At 45.1% G+C, this 25333-nt stretch overlaps 1 protein-coding gene across 3 annotated transcripts in view; it reads right to left on the bottom strand.

Annotated features, from left to right (window-relative positions):
• LOC146207034 (cyclin-dependent kinase 14-like) overlaps positions 1-24965 on the bottom strand; it is a 222876-nt gene extending 197911 nt beyond the window's left edge. The window contains exon 1 of one of the 3 annotated variants that reach the window (XM_084592726.1): positions 24790-24965. In XM_084592726.1, coding sequence (XP_084448852.1) covers positions 24790-24838 — 49 coding nt within the window. In that variant the 5' untranslated portion in view covers positions 24839-24965. The remainder of the gene's footprint in view (positions 1-24789) is intronic. The other 2 variants (XM_084592665.1, XM_084592597.1) reach the window with 2 other exon arrangements.
• Positions 24966-25333: the final 368 nt, after the last annotated feature.

The following is a 25333-nucleotide window of genomic DNA, read 5'->3' as shown; positions in this document are numbered from 1 at the left end:
CTATGCAGGGCTAAGATAGAAGTGCTTTGCTTAGATCAAAAGTACATTCATAGCAGTATATTATATATTACACATAAAATACTGTCATGACCATACGAAAAAAGATGTGAACAGCATACCTACCACCGCTAATCCAGCAATTGAGACAACAGAGAATTAATCACACCTCTTTGCACATACAATATTACTGGTAAGTTTACTGCAATCTCGCTTCGGACATGGTGGCTAACACACGTGGAAGACTCATACAAAAGGTGCCGTAGCCACTACATCGATTTCTCACAACCAACCCCAAATAAGAGCCTTGGTAGTGCAGTCTCACGCTTTTTCAATGACAAAGTTAAACTCCATGCAGTTTTTTGAAAATTTTTCTCCTTCTTTGTGCTTGGAATTTTTGTTCCGCATTATTTAGGTAGGACCCTGTCATATATTGTTGCATGTCAATCAGGACTAGGTCATTAATGCTGGAATAAAAAAAGCCTTAAGGGTTTTTTTTCTCGCCTTAACTTTACATTTTCAAGGATTCCTTGCGGACTGATTGCTGAGCCTAGACCGGGCCGAGTCTTTTTAGCACAAGCCTGGTGCGGGCCTGCTTTGTGTCAGCTCGGGCCGGCCCCGGGCTTGCTGCAAAAAGCATAGAGGTTGGCTAAAATTAACGACCTGACGAAAGTCACTGTGCCCCTTTAGCACCCTTAACTCTAGAAGGGTTTTTAACTAGAGCACTGCACGGGCCTGATTTTGCGGTGCACGCCCGGGCTTAAAGCCATGGACCCGAGCCGGGCACGGGCCGCAAAGTCAAGCCCGTGCAGTGCTCTAGTGCTAAAAACTCTCATAGAGTCAAGGGTGCTAAAGGGGCACAGTGACGTCAGGTCGCTAATTCCAGCCAACCTCTAGGTTCTTTGCATCGTGCCGACGCCAGTTAAAAAAGAATTGCAAAAATCGGCACGCAGAAACGAGAGTTATTCGGTTTATAAAATTCTACATACAAGAAAAAAGAACAGCATGTCTGAGCCGGTGTGAGAGGGAGCCCCTCTCCCATTTTGCTCGCCCAGCGCTCGAATTGGGCGGAACCACGGTTTAAAAATAGAAAAGTGTATCAACGACGCCGCTTGTCCTGTGCTGCGAATGTTGCACCAGAAGTCTCGCAATTCCGCTGCCGGCCGCCAGGCCGCAACGCAGACATGCGGGCGCTACCGCCGTTCGCGTCGTTGTCGTCTGCTTGCAGTGAACGTGCTAATAAATGCAAGTTTTGTTCGGCACAGTCTTCTAATTCGGTCTGTATAGTTTTTTTCCCTCAACCATGACCGCATTTTGATTGTGGGTGTGTATGATGCTGTCACCGGTGCTTCGGTGCTTTGACGATGGGACAAAAGTGCTATGCTCCGCGATGCACCACAGGCTACAAGTCTGACAAAGAAACGTTGTCGCTGTTTTCGGCATCAAAGGATGAAGAATGAAGGTTTGAAGGAATGTCATCCCACGTAAGGAATGTTTGCTCCAACCTTCAGACTTTTTATGTGAGAAGCATTTAGAGCCTCATCTCGTGCCACGGGAAGCTATCTAAGGGCCATCTACTCGTAAGTGCTCCACGGCAACAGTGTCTTGAAAAAGATCTAGTGCGAACAAAGTTTCCAGACTTCTCTGCACACCTGTTGCAAGTCAGGAAGGAAAGAAAAAGAAAATTATGCCAAAGAAACGGCATAATTTTCACGGGCCACTCGACGGTCCTCAGAGGATGCGCCAAATAAAGACCTGTATGTACGCAGAGGAAAGCACGCAGAGAAATTACTCCTCCGACACCACATCGCGCAGCTTCAGCCACATGTCTGAAGTATCGCCGAACATTTTGCCTTTGAGCTTTTCGCGGGGCTGCCATCAACTAGGCGTTGGGAATGTCAGAAGCGTTCCTGAAAATGTGCGTTCGAAGTCTAATTTGCGTGCAGTTGGTCATGTAAGCCGTGCATATAGGCTCTTTCGCCCCCCAGTGACACCAATTTTAGAGTTTCTTGCTCTTTGACAATAAAACGTCATTTGTGCCCAATGAATTGCATAAGGTTAATTACAAGCGCAATATGTATGCAGTTTCAGTGTAGCATGTGGACCGATTCACAAAACAAGCCTGCGCGAGCTTTTTTGTTGTGCTTGAGACAGTTTCACACTTAGGGAAGTATTTGAAATTTATTTTGGTTACTGTCTGTAATGAAGCTTATAGTGATCAGATTCTGTTCAGCTCAGCCCTCCATAACGAAGTAACTGCGACCACTCACCGCCGTCCACACCACTGCTCAGAAAAGCTGCCCGTTGGGGACTAAATTCCCCAAATGTTTTTCAGTTCGACAGGTTAACAAATAACGGATGACCGATCAATACAGGCATCCACTCTTTATCGGCCTGGTGGCAAGCGAATTGTGGCAATTTTCAATGATTCTAACGTGCTAAGAAACCCGGTCACGAGAACTACTGGCAAACACACTGAGGATTATAAGAAAATATGAATCTTATTTTTTTGACTATTTACTCATTTTGGCTGAGCTTTATGAATGGTTCATTTTCCGTCTCAATCTATACTTCCCCAATATTTCTGCATTTTCTTGCTGTTGAGGAGCACTCGTTGAGACACCTTTCCATTCTTACATAGTGAGCGGAACCTATTCGAAACGTAGCTTTCTGCTGACGTATCAGAAGCTATCCACCATAGTTGCCTGTCCAACTCGACCTGTAGCCACGCTTTTTGGCGTCGTCGCTGCGAAGCTGTGCTATGAGGACCGGCTTCTTCGTCTGCCAGAAGTCGAGCACCGTAACCACTACAACATCCTAGTTAGATCAAAATTAAAATTAGAATATGCATCTACCATTTGATTTCCGAAACAAGCATATCTCTGTAATTCAACTGAAGCAGTTCAAAACCGAGCAACTAGATTCATTCATTCATATATGTTTTTGATATCGGCATACCATCCTTAAAATTGCAGTCCAACCTACCCACCCTTGCTCATTGTCGCTACATTGCTAGTTTGTTTCACAAGTTTTTTTTGCTCCGAGCTACGACAGGAACCTTAATCTGTGCACCCCCACCACATATCTCCCTCTGCACCGGCCATCAGCAGCATCACGACCTCGCACCCACACCACTACATTTTCTTGATCATCTTTCCCCCGGATTGCGAACGACTGAATCAACTGTCCTCAAGAACTTGCTGCTATCACATGCCCATCTTTGTTTCACAAAATAATCACGCGTGTACTTGCTTAGTGAAAATCGTATATTTGTATAACTTACTTATCTGTTACCTATTGTGTTTTTCATTTCCGTGTGGCCCACCCCTTATGTAATGAAGGTATTAAAATGAAGTAGCCACTACAGCGAGGCTAAGTTGTGAACTGGTTCGAGTCCTTTCAAGTACGATTGGCTATGAACATGAGTAAATTTCCACACGGCATCAAGAGCCCCAGCATTTACGAGAACATCTTTTTAATGCGAAATCATTTCTTGGCTCAAGAGTGCTGAAGAATAGTAGAGCAATTTTTCCAGCATTATCGCCAATGTGTAAAACTGTAATACAGTCTTGTGTCAGGTTCAAATTGCAATACATTCATCAAGTTCCATTTGCAGCCTCATTTAAATGGCCCACTAGCATAGTGCCAGGCAAACCTACCAGGCAATGCAGTACTGCACCTCAGCAAACTGTATATGTGAGCTAGGAATGTCAGCTTTTTATTCAGTCAAGTCTAGAAATGTGTGCTCTTGGTATATTCAGATACGAGGTGGGAGTGGTCTGAAGCTCACTTTTCAGTGAGAAAAAGAGAGCCACAGTTTCCTGTGTAGTGAATTCCATTTCTGCCTGCCTAAGCAGAAAGTTTATTCAATGTAATTTGCCTCTGAGATTGGTATGCTGGAGCATGTATTTGCAGGTCATCAACATAGAGTAAATATATAATGGAATTGCTGTACAATTTTTGTGCGGGGGGTTAATGTCCCAAAGCGACTCAGGCTATGAGGAACACCATAGTGGAGGGCTCCGGACTGAAACACGCACTCGCATCACATAGTACAAGAGTGCCACCCCAAAACGCGGTCGATCACACATCCTTGGGTTCATGGTAACCACTGAGCAGAAGGGCAGCTTCATTTTTACAAAAAATGGAGGTAAAAGGAGGCTCAAGCATTCTGGAGCAGCTTAGAGAGCAGTAATAATGCAATTTGTTTAGCATGCTTTCAGGCCAAATGCCTTTCAATAATTGGTTTTTGCCCATATCTCTGAAGTGGCAAAAATAACACTGAGCAACAAATTTGAGCGTGTCCTTCATAACTCAACACCAAGTTTGGCCTTAATAGATTATTACCTCTGTCACAATGCACACTGAGTGAGGGTCAACGAGATGATGCAAATTTCAAGTAGTGAGCAAGTCATCCGACAGATGGTGCCACGGGTAATCATCATCATCATTATCATCATCAGCCTGATTATACCCACTGCAGGGCAAAGGCCTCTCCCATATTTCTCCACTAAACCCGGTTCTGTGCTAGCTGCATCCACTTGACCCCTGCGAACTTCTTAATCTCATCCGCCCACCTAACTTTCTGCCGCCCCCTGCTACGCTTTCCTTCCCTTGGAATCCAGTTTGTTACCCTCAGCGACCATCGGTTATCTTCTCTTCGCACTGTATGTCCTGCCCATGTCCATTTCTTCTTCTTAATTTCCACTAGAATGTCGGTAACTTGAGTTATTTCTCTGACCCACTCTGCACGCTTTCTATTTCTTAATGTTACCCCTACCATTTTTCGTTCCATAGCCCTCTGGGTTGTCCTCAACTTAAGTAGAACTCTCTTGGTTAGCCTCCACGTTTCAGCCCCATAAGTGAGTACAGGCAAGATGCAACTGTTGTATACTTTCCTCTTGAGCGATACCGGTAAGCTGCTAGTCATAATCTGCGAGTGCTTGCCAAATGCGCTCCCTCCCAATCTTATTCTTCTCGTTATTTCCTTTTCATGGTCCGGATCTGCGGTTACTACCTGTCCTAAGTAGACATATTCGCCTACTACTTCCAGTATTTTGCTACCTAATGTAAACTGCTGTTCCTTTTCGAGGCTGTTGAACATTACCTTAGTCTTCTGCATATTTATTTTCAAGCCTACCTTTCTACTTTTTCTGTCTAGGTCATCAATCATTATTTGCAGTTCATCCCCCGAGTTGCTTAGCAAGGCAATGTCATCAGCGGGTAATAACACCCAGTAAAGATATCAAGTGAATCAGAATAAAATGATGTCGCACTAAATGCTATTAAATGAAAGTTCCTTCAGAAAGCAACGGCGGAACGACGACAAACAATGTGCCGCATTCATTTTGCGTCAGCAATGCAGTTTGGTCTTGGCTGCGTTCGTACCATTAGAAGCACATGTAGGGTCGCAAAGGACGAACACTGCAGCCACTGTAGACCAGCGTCAGATTCAATTTTGACATAAATAAATTAATTCTAAAGTTTATGTCTTGTTTTTCACCTTAGGGTGAGTGCGGCGCTGCTCTCAATGTTCCTTGGCATTTCAATGGTCATTCGCGAACCTCACTGAGTCAATGTCGATCGAGTTCAATCGTCATTGAAAACCACCGTGTGGCAGTGGCCCCATTGAGTTCCATCTCCATAGACTCACTGGGCATTAAAATTGCTCGTGTGACACGGGTATCAAACATAGTATAATGTTTTGATGCACTCAAGCACCACCACGAGCTTCTATCTTGTGCATGTTCTTTGATTCTCAATGAATTCCTGGGCACTGGTCAGCAGTGCCTTCGGGAGGATAGACAGCATTGAAAGGTAGCCTTTTCCTCCTTCACTTCACTGACTCTTGCCAGCGGTGCCTCATGTTTTTGCTGGACCCCACATGTACCTAGTGAATTTCAACACACTGCCAATTCAGGGTGTCTAGTAAACCACTATTTTCAAAACCCTCGAATTTTCCAGGTTTTTCCCGATTATTTCAGATCCCCCTGACGAGTGAAGAGGCTCAAAAATGTAGCTGCTGATGATAATGAGCATAAACGAATAATTCCCAACAAAAAGCTATTTATAATCATATTCTGCAGTTTAAAATAGTCAAAGGCTGTTATTAGTGTTAATGGAGGAAAAAAAAATGCCACAAGTTTACTGAAAATTAAAAACGCACTGATGCCAGCCTCAGCAGAGCTCTTTGATACTACCAGTTGCGAAATTTCCTATAGGCCCCACGTATAAAAAAATGCTGGTTTTGACTGGTCAAAATTCGGATGTATATATAGGGTGCCTCGATGTGAGACACCTAGGTGTATAATAGTGGCAGCACCCGCGGCCATTAAAGGAAACTGCGTCTAAGTTGCAAGCTTTCAGCTAGAAGACTTGCAATAGCAAAAATCTTAAAAATAACAGCCGTATAGTTATTAAAGGCCCACTGTCCACCCTCCGGTTGAGAATATTTTCTTCCCCGGTGACTGTGAAACTTTGCCTCCAGAATGCAAGGCCGCAAAATGCTCATGATAACGCAGTTACAGCCACCCCAATCACCAGATTCTGTCGTGTCTATCTCCTTCCGTTCCCTCGCAAAGGTTTTTCACTCTCCTACCCAGTCGTCTAGCCTCCGCAAGACAAATTCCCCTTCCTCCTCCGTGTTTGGTGGGAGGTGGGGCGTGGCACTCCGCCTGCACGGAAAAAAAAAAAAAATGGGCGAGGGAGCACGCACCTCTGAATTCAGTCGGGCCGTGGCGAGGGAAAAGCGCGCACCGAGCGGTAGACACCCATCCTTCACCCTCAGACAGCGAGACGGACCAATGGACGTCGTTTTCGGGAAATACGTCATTGCTGCGGCTCGACGGGCCAGCGCAGGGAACGGGGAAGCTGGCTTTCCGAAGGAGAGCATGAGAGAGCTTTGATTTGCATTTTCGTTGCTTTGCGGTGCGCGTGTGACTGTAGCATTTTGCACAGGCTATCTCCGGTACCTGATCGAAACACTGGGCTCCTTCGCCTAAAAGGTCCTTCCCTGGACAGTGGCCCTTGAAGAGGAGACGCGAGTTTTAGAATGGTCGAAAATCGATTTTGAACAAAAATTGAGCGAAAAAAAATTTTGAACAATTTATCCTTTCAAAAACATGCACTCCAATTATTAACGCTGAATTCGGTCAGGAAGTGCGATAAAATCGGCTTTCAACAAGTCACAGCAGCCCCGAAATGCCCCCCCCCCCCCCCCCCCCAAAAGAGAATTTTTGTTCAAAATTCCCGCGCGCCACGGGCATTGCCGGCGTTGCACTCGGCTGATTGCCACCATCTTGGGCCTCGTTTAAAGCTGTTTTCTTTGTGCACAATTTGCGCCATCTCAAAATAAAGAGATATAGCATATCGTTACCGTGTTTAGGTTACAGTTTACCGGATTTGGTGGGCGCCATCTGCGCATGCGTGGCCATTACCACGGTGGGAGTACTTTAAGGAACCTCAATTACCGCAGCGGCAGCTGCGGAAAGTTAGTGTCAACTCGCAAACTAAACGATTTGCGAGACGAGCATAGCCAAGCCGAGCAACACCACGTCGAAGACGGCGGCGGGTGACGCGTCAACACCACAGAGGTGAAAAAACTAAGGAGAGAGCGTGATGTCACGCGGCCAACCTTCGCAAGATAAGCGCCAGGAAGTCGTTCCCTCCCCCGCTTTTTCACTCTCCCAGGCTGTCCCTATGTTTTGATGTCGGTATGTTTTAATGCGCGCGGCTGTTTGCTGTGGCGAGCATGGGCTAATGTAGTTTTTTTCTTCCTACAAGGCTAATGTGCCGATTCCCCGGTGCCGAAACCCCACGCGGCCCCGATTCGCGCATTTGCGATGCGCAGCGGTAGTAGATATCACCGCACGCTATCAGGTGGTCTAATCATGTGGAGACCGCCTCGCTCCCTTTTGTTTTTTTTATGACTAGGCTTCAAGCACTTGCCATGCACTCCCTCCATATGGTGAATTCGAGTGGGAGAGCAGGTACACTCGAGAGCACTTCGAAAGTGCTGCTGATGATGATGATGATTTATTGACTCTACCCTTCGTATTGGGTATAGTGCCTAGAATATATTGGCTAGTGTGCTGACCGTGGCCTCCCGGGTGGCACCGCGAGCGATGAATGCCGGCGGCCGCGCAGCAAACTGGGTGGGTACCAGCTGCGCTGCCCGCAGCCTACCGCGCTGTCATATCTTTGGCAAGAGGACTGCTCGCGCTGCATTTTAGCCCTCATTAAGTCGCAGCAGACCCCCAGCTATAACTGAAGCCGCTAACTACAAGATTCAGGTGTGTTTTGAGTCTTGGACTGGAAGCAGCGCACATATTTAACGCTTCTCGCTTGTGAAGGCTTCTGCGTAGTTAGCGCAACTTCGGGCATCCCATGCTCACAAAGGGAAACACGGAATTTCTATACTAACAACTATTAAAACATAGGCTTTTATTGATATAAAATATATTTGTAATTTTTGGAATAAAGTGAAATGCTTCAGTTGTATTGGCATGTATATATGCATGGTTCTTTCTGTGCACAGTACACTTGCTGACAAGTAAACACGTACGCACAGTTTTATATATTGTATATGTGAAAAACAAAGGAAACAAAGTCGCGCAACACTCCTTTTATATATGTGTAATAACAAACCAGGCATGTGGCAGAATTACATGAACAGCAGAGCACAAACGAGGTCTGCTTACATGGTTTAAGGTACATTGCGGTCTATAATTGCACACCAGGCTTTGCCAAAGTAACCATCTTTTGAATAAAGAGGCTGACGAAGTTTGTTTTTTTTTCCTCAGATTCACAATAGGCACGAGACGCGGCCGGTTCATCACGGGGGGGGGGGGGGGGGGGGGGGGGGGAAGCTCGTTGGTAACGCGCGGTGAAACATATATGCGCCCAATATATAACTGCATCCATGACATGAGTGTGTAGCGCAAAAGGACAAGGGACACAGAAAACGTACACAACACAAGTGCTGTGTGTAGCGCCTGATTGTGTACATTTTCTTGTGCTTCCTTCTTTACGCTACACACTCATGTCATGGAGCACCCGACTCGCCCAAGTTTCCACCTCTGTGAATATAACTGCATGCTCTAAAAATGTTTCTTGCAAACTAAAGCAATTGGCGCTTACCTTCCGTCATTTCTATCGATGTTTCGTTTCCATTCTGCAGGATGCGTACATAGCATATCAGATGGTGCAGTGAACATGAAAATAGTATGCTCCTTGTTCTAGCGGTAGCCTCGTTTGCCAACAAAGCAAGTCTTCTCTGCACTGCCGCTTTCTCTTTGGCATTTTTCTGTTTTCATTGCAAATGGCGCCCATAGGGAAGCTTGGGCGCTCGTCACACTAGCCAGTATATTCTAGGCACCATAGTATTGGGCGGGCACCGTGTTGGTGCCGCAGTCGTAAAGAAAAAAAATAGTAAACAATACAAAGTACAGTAAAAACAACACCACACTTAACTCAGACAAGCGGGCGTCCTCCAGTGGGAGAGCAGGAGTAGAATCACTGGCTTCCAATGGTAGAGAAGAAGGATTTTTCCTCCGCTCAGAGCAGCCGAGCGAGAGTAGAAAAAGTCGCATGGCATAAAGCATCATATCCGTGCCATATTTTTTTTTTTTTTTTCCTGATTCAGCGACGCTCAAAATGGCGGCTGCGAAGCGTCTGTGCTCGGCGAGCTCTTCGGAATCAAGTGAATTTGCGTCAGGAGCGGAAAGCATTGCTCAGGTGCTATATGCATGTTTGAGAGTCGCTACTGGCGTTGAAAGGGCCAAAGGAGGCAAATTGCTGCGCTGTGAGAACAAAGGAATACAAAACAAGCGGTTCTTCATGGAGCGTTTGCCTCTGGTTGCAACTGCCGCCACTGTGGGCAGGCGGAGAACGCTGGGGAGAGAAGTGCGGTCACGTGGTCGTAGCGCGGTGCTCTCGACACGCAGAGAGCGTTCTCATGGGAGGACAGTTACACCCTCGCTCGGTGTGCTCCTATACTGCTCTGCAATGCCCGGTGCCTCTGCTTTCGTCCCCCCAACCGAATGCGCCATCCTCCATGATCACCACCAATGCGATGCTGCGCAGCAGGACCCGTTTATGAGAGAAGACATTGGCCTCCTTCGTAAAGCAGTCAGTCTAAATCCTTTTGCGGCCCCTCCCAACGGCTAGAAGTTTCTCGGTGAGCAGTGTTAGAGAGCGGCTTCTCATGCTGCGCAAGTTTCTGCACAACGAGCAGCAAGTGCTGAAGTAGTAAGTGTCAGAATTCATGAGTACAGTTTCTTCACTGCCATTGTTTTAAGCTGCTAAAAAATATCGTTCGTTTCAAACTAGGTTCGGCACCGAAGAAGAGTATACGACAGAATGGAACGAACTGCTTCAACACGTTGCTGATATGTCCAATGAACTAGTCTTTAAGGTGCGGCATGTAGGCAGACCAGCTCAAGCAACAGCACGCGCTGCCCTGGTTAGGAACGGCAGGGTTGCTGCAGCCATGACATTCTATGAAGACCACATCGAACAAGAATATTCCTCCTCCTTGTAAGCCGGCTATGTGACATTTTTTTTTCTGTTCGTGTCTGTAGCGCGAGAGGGACTGCTTAAGTGCGTAACGGGATTCTCATTTCCACATTTCATATGGTGGCCCGTAATGTGATGACGGTTACATGTAATTCTGGTTGCTGCAGCAAGTCGCCTCAACAATGCCTGTCTAATTACTTACATTAAATATGATTAATATCACTTAGGAGGGTGGATAAGCAGGCCAGTTGGTGCTACATTTGGAAATTAAAACCACAGCAAACAGTCGTCGCCTCCCTCTGTCCTGTGTTTGCTGCGGTTTTAATTTCCAAATTAATATCACACTGTGGGAAGTCTGCCCTGCACATACAGTCAGGAAAACAATTGATATCTTTGTATAACAGCAAAGGATTCTGTTTGTGAAAGCACTTATTTTATGTGTCTAAATTGTCGAGTTAATGAGCGTTGCTGGCCCCTATAAACAGCAATCATACCCACTACTCACTGGGGTATAGTGGAAATAGCACATATTGCATTTCATTTTCAGTTATTCATGCTTAATTCTAGTTTAATGTCATAGGTAGCAAGAAGTGATAATGGAATGTATCTTCTTAGCGACTGCATATCCAGACCACATTCCAAGAATAAAATTGGTATGGAGGGTAATGAAAAACTAAAACTGTTCATAATGTAGAGAGCTGTAGAACAGAATATGATAGGTGCAACATTGACAGGAGGCATGCAGAGTTGGTCAGGGAGCAAACATAATTTAATGACATCCTAGCAGAAATGAGTAGACCATCTAATGCCTACACGAAAAACGAAGAAGAGAACACAAGTCACAAGCTTTGCTCGTCGCCGTTCCTGTTTTTCGCACTACGGTCTTAAGGCACGATATAGTGATTTGGCAAAGTGACCACTGTGTTCGATTACAATAAAATTTATTAACATAATAATACGGATTTCAGATTTTGCATGCACGCAGGACCATTCACATGTAATGCACACCACTTTTCTGAGAGAAAAATGTCAATGGAACCCCAAACAAAGGCTGCCAACATACCGAACTATGCCTGCACACACACGCCCCTTTCATCCCACAAGAGCAGAAAGCGGTACTTACGCTCCCACGCGGTACTGGGGCTCCCACGAAGAGCTGATAAAGTAACACTGTCAGAAATATTGTGCGAACTCCACAGCCGCGGTCCCTGTAGCAAGAAGCTTGGAATACTGACGCTGAAGGTCTCACTTGCGCCATCAACTCTCTTCACATACTTCGCGTGTTCGTTGAGCTGGCAGCTAAATTCTACCACTCACCAGCGCCCTGGGTTATTCTCTCTTTGCACTACATGTCCTGCCCATGCCCATTTCTTCTTAATTTCCACTAGAATGTCAGTAACTTGAGTTATTTCTCTGACCCACTCTGCACGCTTTCTATCTCTTAATGTTACCCCTACCAGTTTTCGTTCCATAGCCCTCTGGGTTGTCCTCAACTTAAGTAGAACTCTCTTGCTTAGCCTCCACGTTTCAGCCCCACAGGTGAGTACAGGCAAGATGCAACTGTTGTATATTTTCCTCTTGAGCGATACCGGTAAGCTGCTAGTTATAATCTGCGACTGCTTGCCAAATGCGCTCCATCTCAATCTTATTCTTGTTATTTCCTTTTCATGGTTCGGATCTGCGGTTACTACCTGTCCTAAGTAGACATACTCGCCTACTACTTCCAGTACTTCGCTACCTAACATAAACTGCTGTTCCTTCCCGAGGCTGTTGAACATTACCTTAGTCTTCAGCATATTGATTTTTAAGCCTACCTTTCTACTTTTCTTGTCTAGGCCATCAAGCAATATTTGCAGTTCATCCCCAGAGTTAGCAAGGCAATGTCATCAGCAAATCGCAGATTACTGAGGTATTCTCCATCTACCCTTATCCCTAACTGCTCACATTCCAAGTCTCTGAATACTTCCTCTAAGCAAGCTGTGAATAGTATTGAGGAGATCGAGTCTCCTTGCCTAACACCTTTCATTATGGGGATTTTCTTACTTTCTTTATGCAGAACTATGGTTGCTGTGCAGCCACTATATATATCTTCCAGCACTTTCACGTACGGCTCGTCTACCCCCCGATTTCGCAATGCCTGCATCACTGCCGAGGTTTCTACTGAGTCAAATGCTTTTTCGTAATCAATGAATGCTATGTATAAGGGATGGTTATATCCCGAGCACTTTTCTATCACCTGGTTGATGGTATGGATATGATCGATAGTAGAGTACCATTTCCGAAAACCTGCTTGATCCTTTGCTTGATTACAGTCTAAGCGATTACCTTAGTAAATACCTTATACGTAACAGACAGTAAGCTGATTGGTCTAATTTTTAAGGTCCTTAGCGTCCCCTTTCTTATGAATGAGGATAATGTTTGCATTCTTCCATGGTTCCGGTACCGTTGATGACACCAGGCACTGCATATACAGGGTGGCCAGTTTTTCTAGCACGATATTCCCCCCCCCCCCCATTTTTCAGCAAATCTGTAGTTATCTGATCCTCCCCAGCTGATTTTCCCCTTTTGATAGTTTGTAATGCTTTCTTGACCTCGTCCTTCATCACTGGTGGAACGTCTGACTATTTTTTCCTACCGCCAATCTCATTACGGACCTGACTACTTTGGCTACTGTAGAGATCTGTATAGAACTCCTCGGCTACTTTGACTATCTTGTCCATATTCATGATGATGTTGCCCACCTTGTCCCTTATCGCATACATCTGGTTTTTGCCTATGCACAATTTCCTTTTTATCGCTTTAAGACTTCCCCCGTTCTTTACAGCATGCTCAATTTTCTCCATGTTATACTTCCTTATATCGGCTACCTTGTGCTTATTGATCAGCTTTGATATCTCAGCCAATTCTATCTGGTCTGTTGGATTGGAAGCTTTCATACTCTGGCGTTTCTTAATCAAATCTTTCGTCTCCTTAGACAGCTTACTGGTATCCTCTCTAACTATCCTACCGCCTACTTCTACAGCGCACTCAGTAATGATATCTCTGAAATTACTGTTCATTGCTTCTAGGGTAATGTCGCCATCCTCGGTTAGAGCTGAATATCTATTCTGTAGCGAGATCCTGAACTCTTCTGCCCTCCCCCTCACCGCTAATTCGTTGATGGGTTTCTTTCTTACTAATCTGTTCCTTCTACAGATTTAGGCTAATTCGGGACCTCACCTTCCTGTGGTCACTGCATCGCACTTTCCCGATTACCTCTACATCTTGCATAATGGCTGGGGTTGAACACAGTATGTAGTCGACTTCATTTTTAGTCTCCCCGTTAGGACTTTTCCATGTCCATTTCCGGTTCTTCCCTTTGCTGAAGAAGGTATTCATGATTCTTAAGTTATTGCGCTCTGCAAACTCTACTAGTGCTCCCCCCTGCTATTCTGAAAGCCAATGCCATAGTCACCTACTCCCTGGTTTCCTGCCTGCGTTTTCCCTACCTTAGAATTGAAGTCCCCCATTAGTACAGTATACTGCGTCTTTACTTTTCGCATTGCCGATTCTACATCTTCGTAGAAGCTTTCAACTGCCTGGTCATCATAACTACATGTGGGTGCATAGGCCTGTACAACCTTCAGTTTATACCACTTATTAAGCCTAATTACGATGCCTGCCACCCTCTCATCAATACTATAGAATTCATCTATATTACCCACTATATGCTTATAGACAAGGAAACCTACTCCTAGTTGTCGCCTCTCTGGTAAACCTCGATAACACAGTACATGCCCATCCTTCAGTACAGTATATGCCTCATTCGGCCTCCTAACCTCACTAAGCCCTATGACATCCCATTTCATACCCTCTAATTCCTCTAACATCACAGCTAAACTAGCTTCACTAGCTAGGGTTCTAGCGTTAAACGTTGCCAGGGTCAGTTTCCAATGGCGGCCTGTGCAGCAGAGCCAGAAATTCTTAGCACCCCTTGCTACGTCACAGGTCTGACCGCCGCTGTGGTCAGTTGTTCCGCAGCCGCTGGTGATTGAGGGCCGGGGTTTTATGGAGCTTATCACGAGAGGTTGCGGCCAATTACTGCACCAGGGTGGCCAACTCCTGTTCTGGTGAGGGTGTGCGTTGCCGGAGGTGTTCACCGGCATCAGATCACACCCCAAACCTGTTTATGCAATTCCATCGACACGCGGATTTTTTTAATTTTTTTTTGTTATCCGGTGGAGAATTGCGCGGCACCGGGATTTGAACCCCGGTCCTCTTGCATGCGAGGCGGATGTTCTACCGCTTACGCCACCGCTGCACCGCTGGGGGTAATGCAGGTCCTATAGTGTGCACTTATGATTCTTTTCCGCTAGATCGTCCTTATAACGTCAAAATGTTTAGTTACTATATATGGAAGGATAAGCGGATCTTAACATTCTGCAAAAAAGAGACGTTGTGAGGCCGCCACTCGGTTTGTCACCATGAACAAAAACTGGGCCATAAACTTGAAGCTAGGTCATAATTTATCTAAATATTTGACTCAGGTGCTCCCTCTGGATGCCTTTGCACTTCAGACTTTGCAACCTTCCTGGAAAATGTGAAGGTTGAAAAATTTTAGCTGGACCAGAAAGCTCACACTTGATGTATAGAAATTTCATGTGCTTTTGCGGCTTCTATTTTTGCAAAGTCAGTGAACCGCGACATGAGTCCCCAAAGGAAAAAAAATAATTAAATTCCCTTGGAAGTGTTTCACGTGTAATATCAACCTTGATAGTTTTTTTTGGGTGAACAATTATAGACTGATTAGTTCTGCAAAGAGTAGCCAGCAAGTAGCCCACTTATAGTTCTGTAAGCAGTAGTTGGCAAGTATATCCAGTCGATTACTCATATTTTGTACCACAAACTCGAAGAATAAACACACATTAGTGTCCGCATTTGAATTTGGCCTTATATTAATTGCTTGCATATTAGGTGCTCGTCATCTCTTTTGCATTTTTCAATTTTCTCGCGGTGCGCGCCAAGAACTGCCTCATAGAAGACACGCCATTATAATGGTTGCTTTCTCTTTTTTTTTTTGCTCTGTACATTACCATTTGATGCTAGTAAAGCATCTGCACTCAAGTGCCCACTATGAAGGTATTCCCTCGTATGTGACAGGTTTAATTTTTCATATTTTATCTAAAGTATTGCTCTAGCTGTTTTTGACTTCCTTTTTTCATCTGTACAGCTGGTTCATGCTTTGGTGAGCGGCACGTAAACAAATTAAATGTCCATATATGTACTTGTTAATCACTAACAAAGGATAAATGCTTGAGTTGCATATATGTTTTGTTTTGTTTTTTTTTGCAGGTAAATACAGCAGTGGTTTAAATTAGTACGATTATGAATAAATTTGTTTTGCTTGCACACTGTATTTGTCATTTCTCTATAAGCGGTGATTAGGGCACAAAAAGAACCGATTAAGGAGATCTATATTACAGACTGTCGAGAATTTATGATAAACGTTTTTATGCATTGATAAGCAAAAGCTGCAAAATGCAAGCAGATATTCGCAAATAAGGTTTGTAAAAAAACAAGGCGTTCCTAAAGAGGCCCTACAAAGCACAAGCTTTGATTCGCATGTACACTGTTTTTCTCCGCGTGTTAGTAGTGCTCCTCGGCAGCAGCCTTTATTCCCTTACGGGAAGAAGGAATGCAAAACACCACGCTTCACTGGAAACACTGAGTACAAATCTCTCATCTGGACTATTTACGACTGTCCGCAGGAAGAAGAAACGTTGAAAAAGTTTCAAATAGCAATTCAAACATCGCGCGCTGCACAGAAGGGATACTTAATCGTGCACGGCGTCTCCAGAGAGACGTAAAGGAATTTCAGAGATCAGTTTAAGCACCTGGACTTAGCAGCCTCTTTATTAAATATCGCACAAATTGCATAGCATGTGAAAATAGCTCTATTGAGAACCGCACCCCTCCTCGTACTCCCGCTATCCCTGCGGCCGCCGCTACACGCCGAGCAGCGAACCTGGCACCCCTGTTGCACATCGAGCCCTCTCGTGGAAGTCAGTGATTATCATCACAAAGGTGGCCCGCCCTCCGGGGTCGGCCGTCACACTCCCCATTATTCTAGAGCACTATAGTATGGGGCCGTCTCCTCACTACGGTAACTACAAAACTGGCGCCGGTAACTGCAAAACTACGGATACAGTAAAAACGCTATGCTAAAACGTGTTTTGCAACGTTAACTGGAAAGTTCGCTGTCCAGTAACACGATAAACTGTAATCTAAACACGGTAACGATATGCTATCTCTCTTTAATGGCTTCGCTCAAGTGGACTGGCTGCGCATGCGGTTTTCTGAAGGCCGTTTATGATCTCTGATTGGCTCTCACGCGGCGCAATTTTCAAGTGGAATGTGATGCCGGTACAGGTTCGCAATTGTGGACATGAAAGTGTTAAGCAATTTTATTGCGCACATGAAACGCAGAACCTGCGGCAAGATAGCGAAAACGTTAGCGTTCAACAGTTGGAATGTCGCAACGGACCTCAGCTGTAGCTCAGCTCGCCGACCGCTTTCTTGCTGGCTGCTGCCAGAGCGATCATTCCTGCTTTTTTTCGCGCACTACTTTCACGCCGGGCTTCCGCATATTTTATTACGTACCCACCTCACGTACGTAATGGTTCTTGTATTGTGGCAGCTCAGCCATGCGCTGGCGTCAAAACCAGCGCAAAGTAATATATCGCGCCTCGCCTTGCGGCGCGGCAGCGGTGGGGGCTGCGCGATCAGCACACAAAAAAAAAATATCTGCATGAATAACATACTTGCTATGCGCCAGCTTAAAATAAAGATGCACTGCAGAATATATCGTGCCATTTTCCCTGACTTGGCAAAATTTTTGATGGTTTCCCTGACATTTCCCCGATTTTTCCCAGTGCATAAAATTTCAGTGACAATAGAGACTTCACAAAGGTTAGCGCCATCTAGTGAAAGAGACAGAAACTGTGTGCGGTGGCCATGTTTTGTTCAGTCCGCCCGCGCCTCCCATCGAGTATGCTGTCAACGTGCGCCTTCGTAGAACCTGTGCTTGCACCGCAAGGTGCATTGGAATCTTCACAAGTGATTGTTTAATTTTTTAACATCACAGCAGTCGCTGCTAGCACCAAGCTCTATTTGGAATGATGCCAGCATGTTGCCGCGTGCCCTTTTGCAGCAAGCGTACCGTCATAGACACGCACGGAAACAATTAAGGTATAGGCGTGTATGGGACCACTCGTTTGCAATCCTAATCGGCTTTACAAGTGTCACTTGCGTCATGTAAAGCATTACTGCACGTCCCTCTGACTGGGAGCTAGCTCACAGAACGTTTTGCTATCACCTAAAACAGCAAGGTTGTTTTGCGTGCTATGTAGCCTTGTTAACTTGAAGGATAACCTTTTGCTTCGATGGAGGACACGGGAGAAGGAGCAATGCATGTATAACGAACGCTATAGTTCAAATACGTTCTCTGAAACCTTTTGTATGTAAGTTGCATTTGCCATTGTGTATTTGATTTAAGACAAGGGCATATTACCGAGACTACTTTTCACAGTCGTACAAAATGGTAGTGCTTGGCGCAGAGAGAAACACGGCTGTCTAGTGTGCCCAAGGTGCGTGTTTCACGCTGCAAAAGCGGCTGCCAAACCCGCGGCTTCGAGTAAGGCAGGAAAAGATGACATCCCACTAGGGTGTTGTAATATGCTCATGTCCAACCCGTTTAGAAAGATGTTATCACGTGATAATGCATGCGAAATCCGGTCCGCGTCCAGAGCGCGCAGCTCTGTTTGCATTTTGTGCCTTCATACCTGCCAGCGCGGCCGATAAAATAATGAAGTGTGCGCTTCACTTTTGTGTGTTTTGTCGAGTCACCCGATGATTCGCTAATTGACAGCCACCTGAAATTCAGTTGATTTTGTAAATATGCTGATTTCTTCTTTATTCCCTCTGTCAGATAGTAGACATTTGAAGCCTTAACCTCATAAGAAAGCGCTGTCATGGGAAGCTTCGAGGAACTCTGAGGAAGAGGAACTCGGCTCAAACGAAAAGAAATTTGAGAAGTCAACTCACATTACTGCAAAGTGTCTGTGCTTGGTGCAACTGGCTGTGTTCATAAAGTCAGATTTATATTAATAATACTGTTATAAAAAAATTAAGGGGACACTTAAGCTCTGCCGTTAAGGCTATGACGCGATAGCGCCTCTCTCTCTCACACACACGCACACTGTTTTCTTTCTTCAAGTTTTAAATTTTTGGATTTTATTTATTTTGTATTTCTATCATTTGTTTCTTTATTTCATTTAATGTTTTATATTTTTATACACGAATACTCAGTGTCAGCAACAATCGCCTTTCCATTCTGAGCAATTTGATACCCTTGAACACATTCAATTATGTCAATTAATCAATTAAACATTGTAAATTTTCTTCATTAGCATCACCAAGCACTGGTTTTTCATCCTGACTATTTTGACACCTTTAAACCCTCAATTTCCAATTTTTTTCTTTTTTCAATGTTTTATTTCATAAATTGATCAATTATATACAAATTTTTATTAACTCATCATCGCCTATCGCACACCAATCAATGTTCACTCACTGGAAGCAGAAATTACCATGACATTTTTTTTTTTCCGCAGCCCCCGATTATTTCAGAGACCCATGCCAACTACTACGTCAACGGCATAGTCAGGAAAGTGCTAAGCGCCATTCCAACTTATGCAAAATTACGCACGATTCTTTCACCTCAAAATAAATTGAATCCTCGCTCATTTCACCAGCAAGTATCTACCAGTGGGATGAGCGATGGTGATGTGCAAACCAAGCAAACAAACTTGCGATCGTCTCTCATAGTCGTTCAAGTAAATAGCAAAGGTACACAGACAAAAGAAAATTCTGCACATTGCAAAACTCTGGATACTGTACCTGGATAGGGCAGCGTCATCGACAAGGGGCCCATGCATGACTCTTAGAGCAGTTTGTAACTGCGCTCGGCAGCGCGGCCAGTGGGCCCAGCTACGCCTCGGCTGTAAAAATATGCTTCTTGGCGTCGCTAACAGACACCGCCAGGGACAGAAGAGAGGTTCAAGCCCAGCACACTAGGTTACAACGTGAAAAGCGCAGACAGAACGGCGGACGCTAACGAACGGACACGAAGCGAACCAAAGTGAACGAATGGAGTGATCAAAATATGGCTGCCAGCGCGTGATCAGCGTGCCGCTCATGGTTGCCAGACTTACTTTTGTAAACCCTCTATTCCCGGTTTTCCCGGTGCTGGAGGCCCCGCATGGCTTTCCAACAGCCTTGAGAATGTTTCTAGTGACCTTCGTGGCATCGACACTTGATGCACACTCTCATCTAACGTAGGCTTGATATTCAAGGCTCGATGCTGAAGTACCTGCTTGTTTTCTTTTAGTTCCTTGTGCAGTTCTTTGTACTCAGACAAGTTTCTTAACACCCATGATATTTGCTCTCGCTGCTCTCTCACCACAGGGAAAGGTAGTGCTATGTCAAGTGCAGAAACCTTTTTTTTTTCGCTGTTAATTCCCTTTATTCTGCCCCTACTTCCACTAAGGTGGATGCATAACACGCCACCGACCTGCTGAGCTTCTCATGGCCATTTGCTGCACCCGGCGACAAAAGCCCATGTTCTGCTGCGTTTTACAGAGCTGGTTTGGAGCCTTCCGCCTGAATAAGGCTCTCTGACATAATGCGTGCAGTTACATCCCATAGAACGCTTCTCCCGGCTAAAACATTAGATACCAAACCTATTTGAGGTGCCTGCCTAATTCGACCATCTGCAAAGAAAAACAAGACCCCAGCGATGGCACCAGTGGTGTCCACTGCATGGAAAAATTGCGATGAACAAACTCTTCAAATTTAGTGCAGCTTTGATTACTACTGGTAGAAACGAGATTTAAAACCTTCTGCAAAACAACTCCACCTTTCTTAGCCGAGAATCTCTGTGGCTACAAAACGGTGCCACCAGCGTCATCACTTGTTTTGTTTCACCACCGCTGCAGACGATGCAAACAGTCAATTTCTCCAAATCAGATCCGGTGAACACCACCAGTTCGGCTGTGCTATATCCCGTCAGTTGTGGCATCAGGCATGTAAACAAAATTCGGACAACCTGGTGGTGGATGTCCAAATACGCCACATGGAATTCTCTTAGTCAAGGTCACTGCAGAGATTGCAAAAGGTGTAAACAAAATTGCATTCCTTGACGACAAATAATTCTGTCACGTGCTTCTCTTGTGCCAATATTCTCCACTTTACGTTTTATCAGGCACATCCCGATTAGGATCCCTAATGCATCGTCTAATTGTTTTCTTTGTAGCATTTAACGCTGTTGTCCCGAAAAAATCAATCAGTTGAGAGTTAGCACTTGTGCCGTGTTGTCCCCTCTGATTTATATGTCTTTTTCGCGCTATTGGCGAATTCGAGTGGGAAAGCAGGTATTTCTACTCTTGTCACATGAGCAAGCAAAAACTCTTTTACTTAAGCAGTCTTTTAGCGAGTTGAAAGACTTGTACTCAAAAGGAGTTGCATAGGAGACACACGGCGCTGGCGATCTCTTTTTAGTTTCCTGCGGAGGACGCTATCGACAGCACAACGCTACATCTTAAAACAAAACCACTCGGAATAAACCCAATAAACAGACGTATCACGACATATAAATCAAATACACGTGTTATTACACTTTGTTTATAGTAAATTTAGCTACAGTATGTTCACAAACGGTAAATTTTAAAAAAAGATGTCGTGCATCCGCATCGGCGGTTAGCGTCATCAAGTGATATCCTTAAACTGTACATGAGAGTGCTGTAGAAAAAGTGCATTATTGCGCCTAGTTAACCTTCTACGAAGCATAAATATCTTTTTTGTTCTGTGTAAGTGTGACAGAAATAAACTGCTGCTTCCTTTCTGTACTAGATGATAATCACTGGTGTCCACTGGTGTGGAGGCTATGCCTTTCCAGCCGTAAAAGAGATCGGCAATCTCCGGTTTTGGAAAAGACCGCTTCTGGAAAGGCAATTGAACTTTGTCGTGTGTCTGCGGATGAAACTCCTTTTGGGGAGGGGTCTTTTTATTCAAATGCCTTTACAGTGCCCATGTGACATTGGTATTAATCCGGTACACATTGGTCACATTCTAATCTTTCAGTCCTTCTAGCAGTTCTTCAGTTACATGCTTGAGATCATTGTCGGAAATGACTCCTCATACAGTATTCATCAAGCGGTGTTCTGTGATAGTTATCGGAATTTCCCCAAAGCATGTCATTTCTGATGATGATCATCATCATCATCATCCAGACTATACCCCCTGCAGGGCGAAGGCCTCTCCCATATTCCTCCAATTATCGTGGTCCTGTGCTAGCTGCATCGACTTGACCCCTGCGAACTTCTTAACCTCATCCACCCACCTAACTTTCTGCCGCCCCCTGCTATGCTTTTCTTCCCTAGGAAACCAGTTTGTTACCCTGAACGACCATCGGTTATCCTCTCTTCGCACTACATGCCCTGTCCATTTCTTCTTAATTTCCTCTAGAATGTTAGTAACTTGATTTATTTCTCTGACCCACTCTGCACGCTTACTATCTTAACGTTACCCCTACCATTTTTCGTTCCATAGCCATCTGTGTCGTCCTCAATTTATGTAGAACCTTTTTGTTAGCCTATACGCTTTCAGACCCATAGGTGAGTACAGGTAAGATGCAACTGTTACATACTTTCCTCTTGAGTGATAACAATAAGCTCCTAGTCATAATCCGCATTACCTTCCAAATGCACTCCATCCCAATCTTAATCTATAGTTATTTCCCTTTCATGGTGCAGATCTGCGGTTACAACCTGCCCTAAGTAGACGTATTCGGCTTCCACTATTGCAAACTGCTGTTCCTTCCTGAGGCTGTTGAACATTACCTGAGTCCTCTCCCATTGATGGCTGTAGAGAAGTTCCAGAAGGACGTCACCATTGAGCAGATTTTTTTTACTTTATATCCATCTCCAATAAGCTCTTTGTGATGATGAAGGGGAGGTCAGCATGTTCACTGTGTATTACGTGGAAACATGGACAGTTGTCATGGCATTTTTCTTGAAAAAGTTTATGGTCTCAACGGTGCGCCCGCTCTTATGAAAGCGCTCATTCAATAGGGGGGAGGCAGCCATTAAAGAATTTTTGTTTTTCGGCCACGGTGGCAGCCAACCACCATGGAGCCCAACAAAGGACAGGAACAAGTCCTGCCAATGAGAGCCGTACAATGAGACTATAATCGAGCACGACAAAACTCAGGTTGGTTTGCCACACAAGGTTAACCCTTGCTGCCTAGCAGTAGGAAGAAATGAAGGTAAGAGAAGACAGGACAGTTGTAAGAAAGAAGACAGGAAAGCAAAAGATGGGGGAGCAGGACAGGAAAAGGCAACTGCCGATTTCCCCTGGGTGGGTCAACCCGGAGGTGCCGTCGATGGGAAGCGTGGGCCAAAGTGGTATGTTGCCTCTGCCAAGGGGCCTTAAACTTGATCTAAACACTCAGCATCGGCTCAACCACCAGGATCCCCTTTTCCCGAGCCACGGTGATACCATGCACGGCTAAACATGAGTGCTTCCGTGGTGTTGCACAGTACACGCAACCATCTGCTTAAACAGATTACCCCTGCGGGGGAGACTTCAGTTTTCTAAAGAAAGTGGGTGGTTGCCTAGGCCAGCGTTTGTTTACAAGGTGACCGTATTGGTGGGAACGTGAAACCATTAGGAATATAAAATGTACAGCCAGCTGCCTGTCATGGAACCTAACACAATGGGACGAGACAGGAACTTGCCAGCAAGCACTTCCCATACCAGCTACACTACCACTATGATTTCATAACTATTTTTTTCACCTCACTAGTTAGGGCTGATCCCAAGGACGTGGGATCAAATCAGGTGGCCATTTTTTGATGGAGGCAAGGTGCATGTGTGCTGTACAATGTCAGTCAGTGCCCCAGGTGGTCGAAATGCCTCCACTACGACATTTTTCACAGCCAGAGTCACTTTGAGACATTAAACCCAATAGGCCATATCAAAATCTATTTTGAAATCATTACAAAAGCCCAATGTCTTTCATTTATTGTATTTATTTTTATGCATGTAAACAATAATACAAAACTCCTCCTCACTACAAGGTCAACAACACCCTCCAAAAGACAGTGCCACTTAAGCACATAAAAATCTATTAAATCTTACAATGAATTCCTTTACACATTCAACCGATATCAATTTCATGTTTGCTCACATCGCTGTTGTGGCAATTCATTAGCTTCTCCTAAACTTCATTAAGTCTACTGAATAAATTCCTGACTGACAAAATTACCCCTCAATTCTCACAACATACTCGAGGGCAAAACTGATTCCAAACAAAAATGTGGAGATTGGAGTCGTAGACTAATGATACTGGCTTGTCAAGCAACCTTTTTGGGAACAAATTGCACGCCGTCAAGCTCAAGTTATAGTTATCACAATCATTAAGGCTCACTATGCTTTGATAGCTTGACTAAACACAAGCCATTTTACATCCAACAATTCACTTCTTCAGCAGGCCGAAAAGCAATGACAGCTTTTCTGCCTCATCGAACATCCCAAACTGTTAATCAGAAATAAAAATTAAATTCAAGCTCTGGTGGATGAGGAATTTCCGTGTCACAAACGGCTACAATAACACGTAGGAAATTTTAACACCCGAGCCAAGTCACACAAAAAATAAAACGTACAGGGTCTTTGCCTCTTAGAAAGGCAACGAAACAAATTGCAAAAGAAACCTATGACATGCTTCACGTTTTAAAACCTATATCTCAGGCTTGGAGTGCCTCGCAAGCGTCAGATATTGGTTGTACGCAGTTAAATGTCACGACAGTGATATTCCATGTTGGTAAAGGCGGAGAAAAGAGACTGCAGGAGCAACAGACCCATCTACCACGAAGTGCGCGTTTGGGCTCAGTATAACGACTGATGACTGATAAAACACCGGCACAGCATGCCAAATTCCACTAGGGCGGCCATTGGCGTCACTACACGCTAAAATCCGGCTGCGCTCAACTCGCTGAATGCCGTCCACCCGTCAAGTCCGTTCAAGTGCAGCGTAGTATTTCCATGTATTTCGCCCTGAGCGAGAGGCTTCCGGTACCTAAACGCACCACCGAAGAACAGTTGGATGGGTCTGATGCCCTAGGCCTAATGTCAACAGAGATAAACAACGATAACACTTGACAGACACAAAAATAAACTCACCTTCTTTCGTTGAGGGCTTCCAGTTCTTGCTGCTAACGGAAAGAGACATGGTGCGGGGGCACAACTCCCTACATGTAGTACACAAGCCAACTACCGCGACCACTGCATGCTGACGGCACTGACACCAACCAACGTTACTGGAACCAACGCCTCTGGAACAAACCCAGTTTCTCAGCTCCGCCCGGAGAGTTGTCCTCGGTGGCGGTCGCGTGAACTAGCGGCGCTGTAGTCGACTCTTGCTCCTTGCCGGGCGCGTCGTCTGCTATACGCAACGCGGAAGCATGGAGCGGCCGGCACACACGTAGCTGTTACCTGCTGCCGTTGCACTCTACATGGCTGCAGTGCAGTTATGACTACCATTACGACAGTTTTGGCTTCGAAGCCATGCATCTACGCGCGCCATACTGGCCCTGGATATTCACAAGACATTCGACACGATAAGCCATGACCATATCCTGACGACATTAGCCACCACGGGCTGCGGCACACGCATATGGCAGTATGTTCGGGCCTTTCTACAGGGACGCACGGCACAACTTTACCT

The sequence above is a fragment of the Amblyomma maculatum genome, chromosome 1 (genome assembly GCF_055883805.1).
Source record: "Amblyomma maculatum isolate TAMU_Amacu chromosome 1, ASM5588380v1, whole genome shotgun sequence".
NCBI classification, from domain to species: domain Eukaryota; kingdom Metazoa; phylum Arthropoda; class Arachnida; order Ixodida; family Ixodidae; genus Amblyomma; species Amblyomma maculatum.
This window is presented reverse-complemented; position numbering and strand designations above follow the sequence as displayed.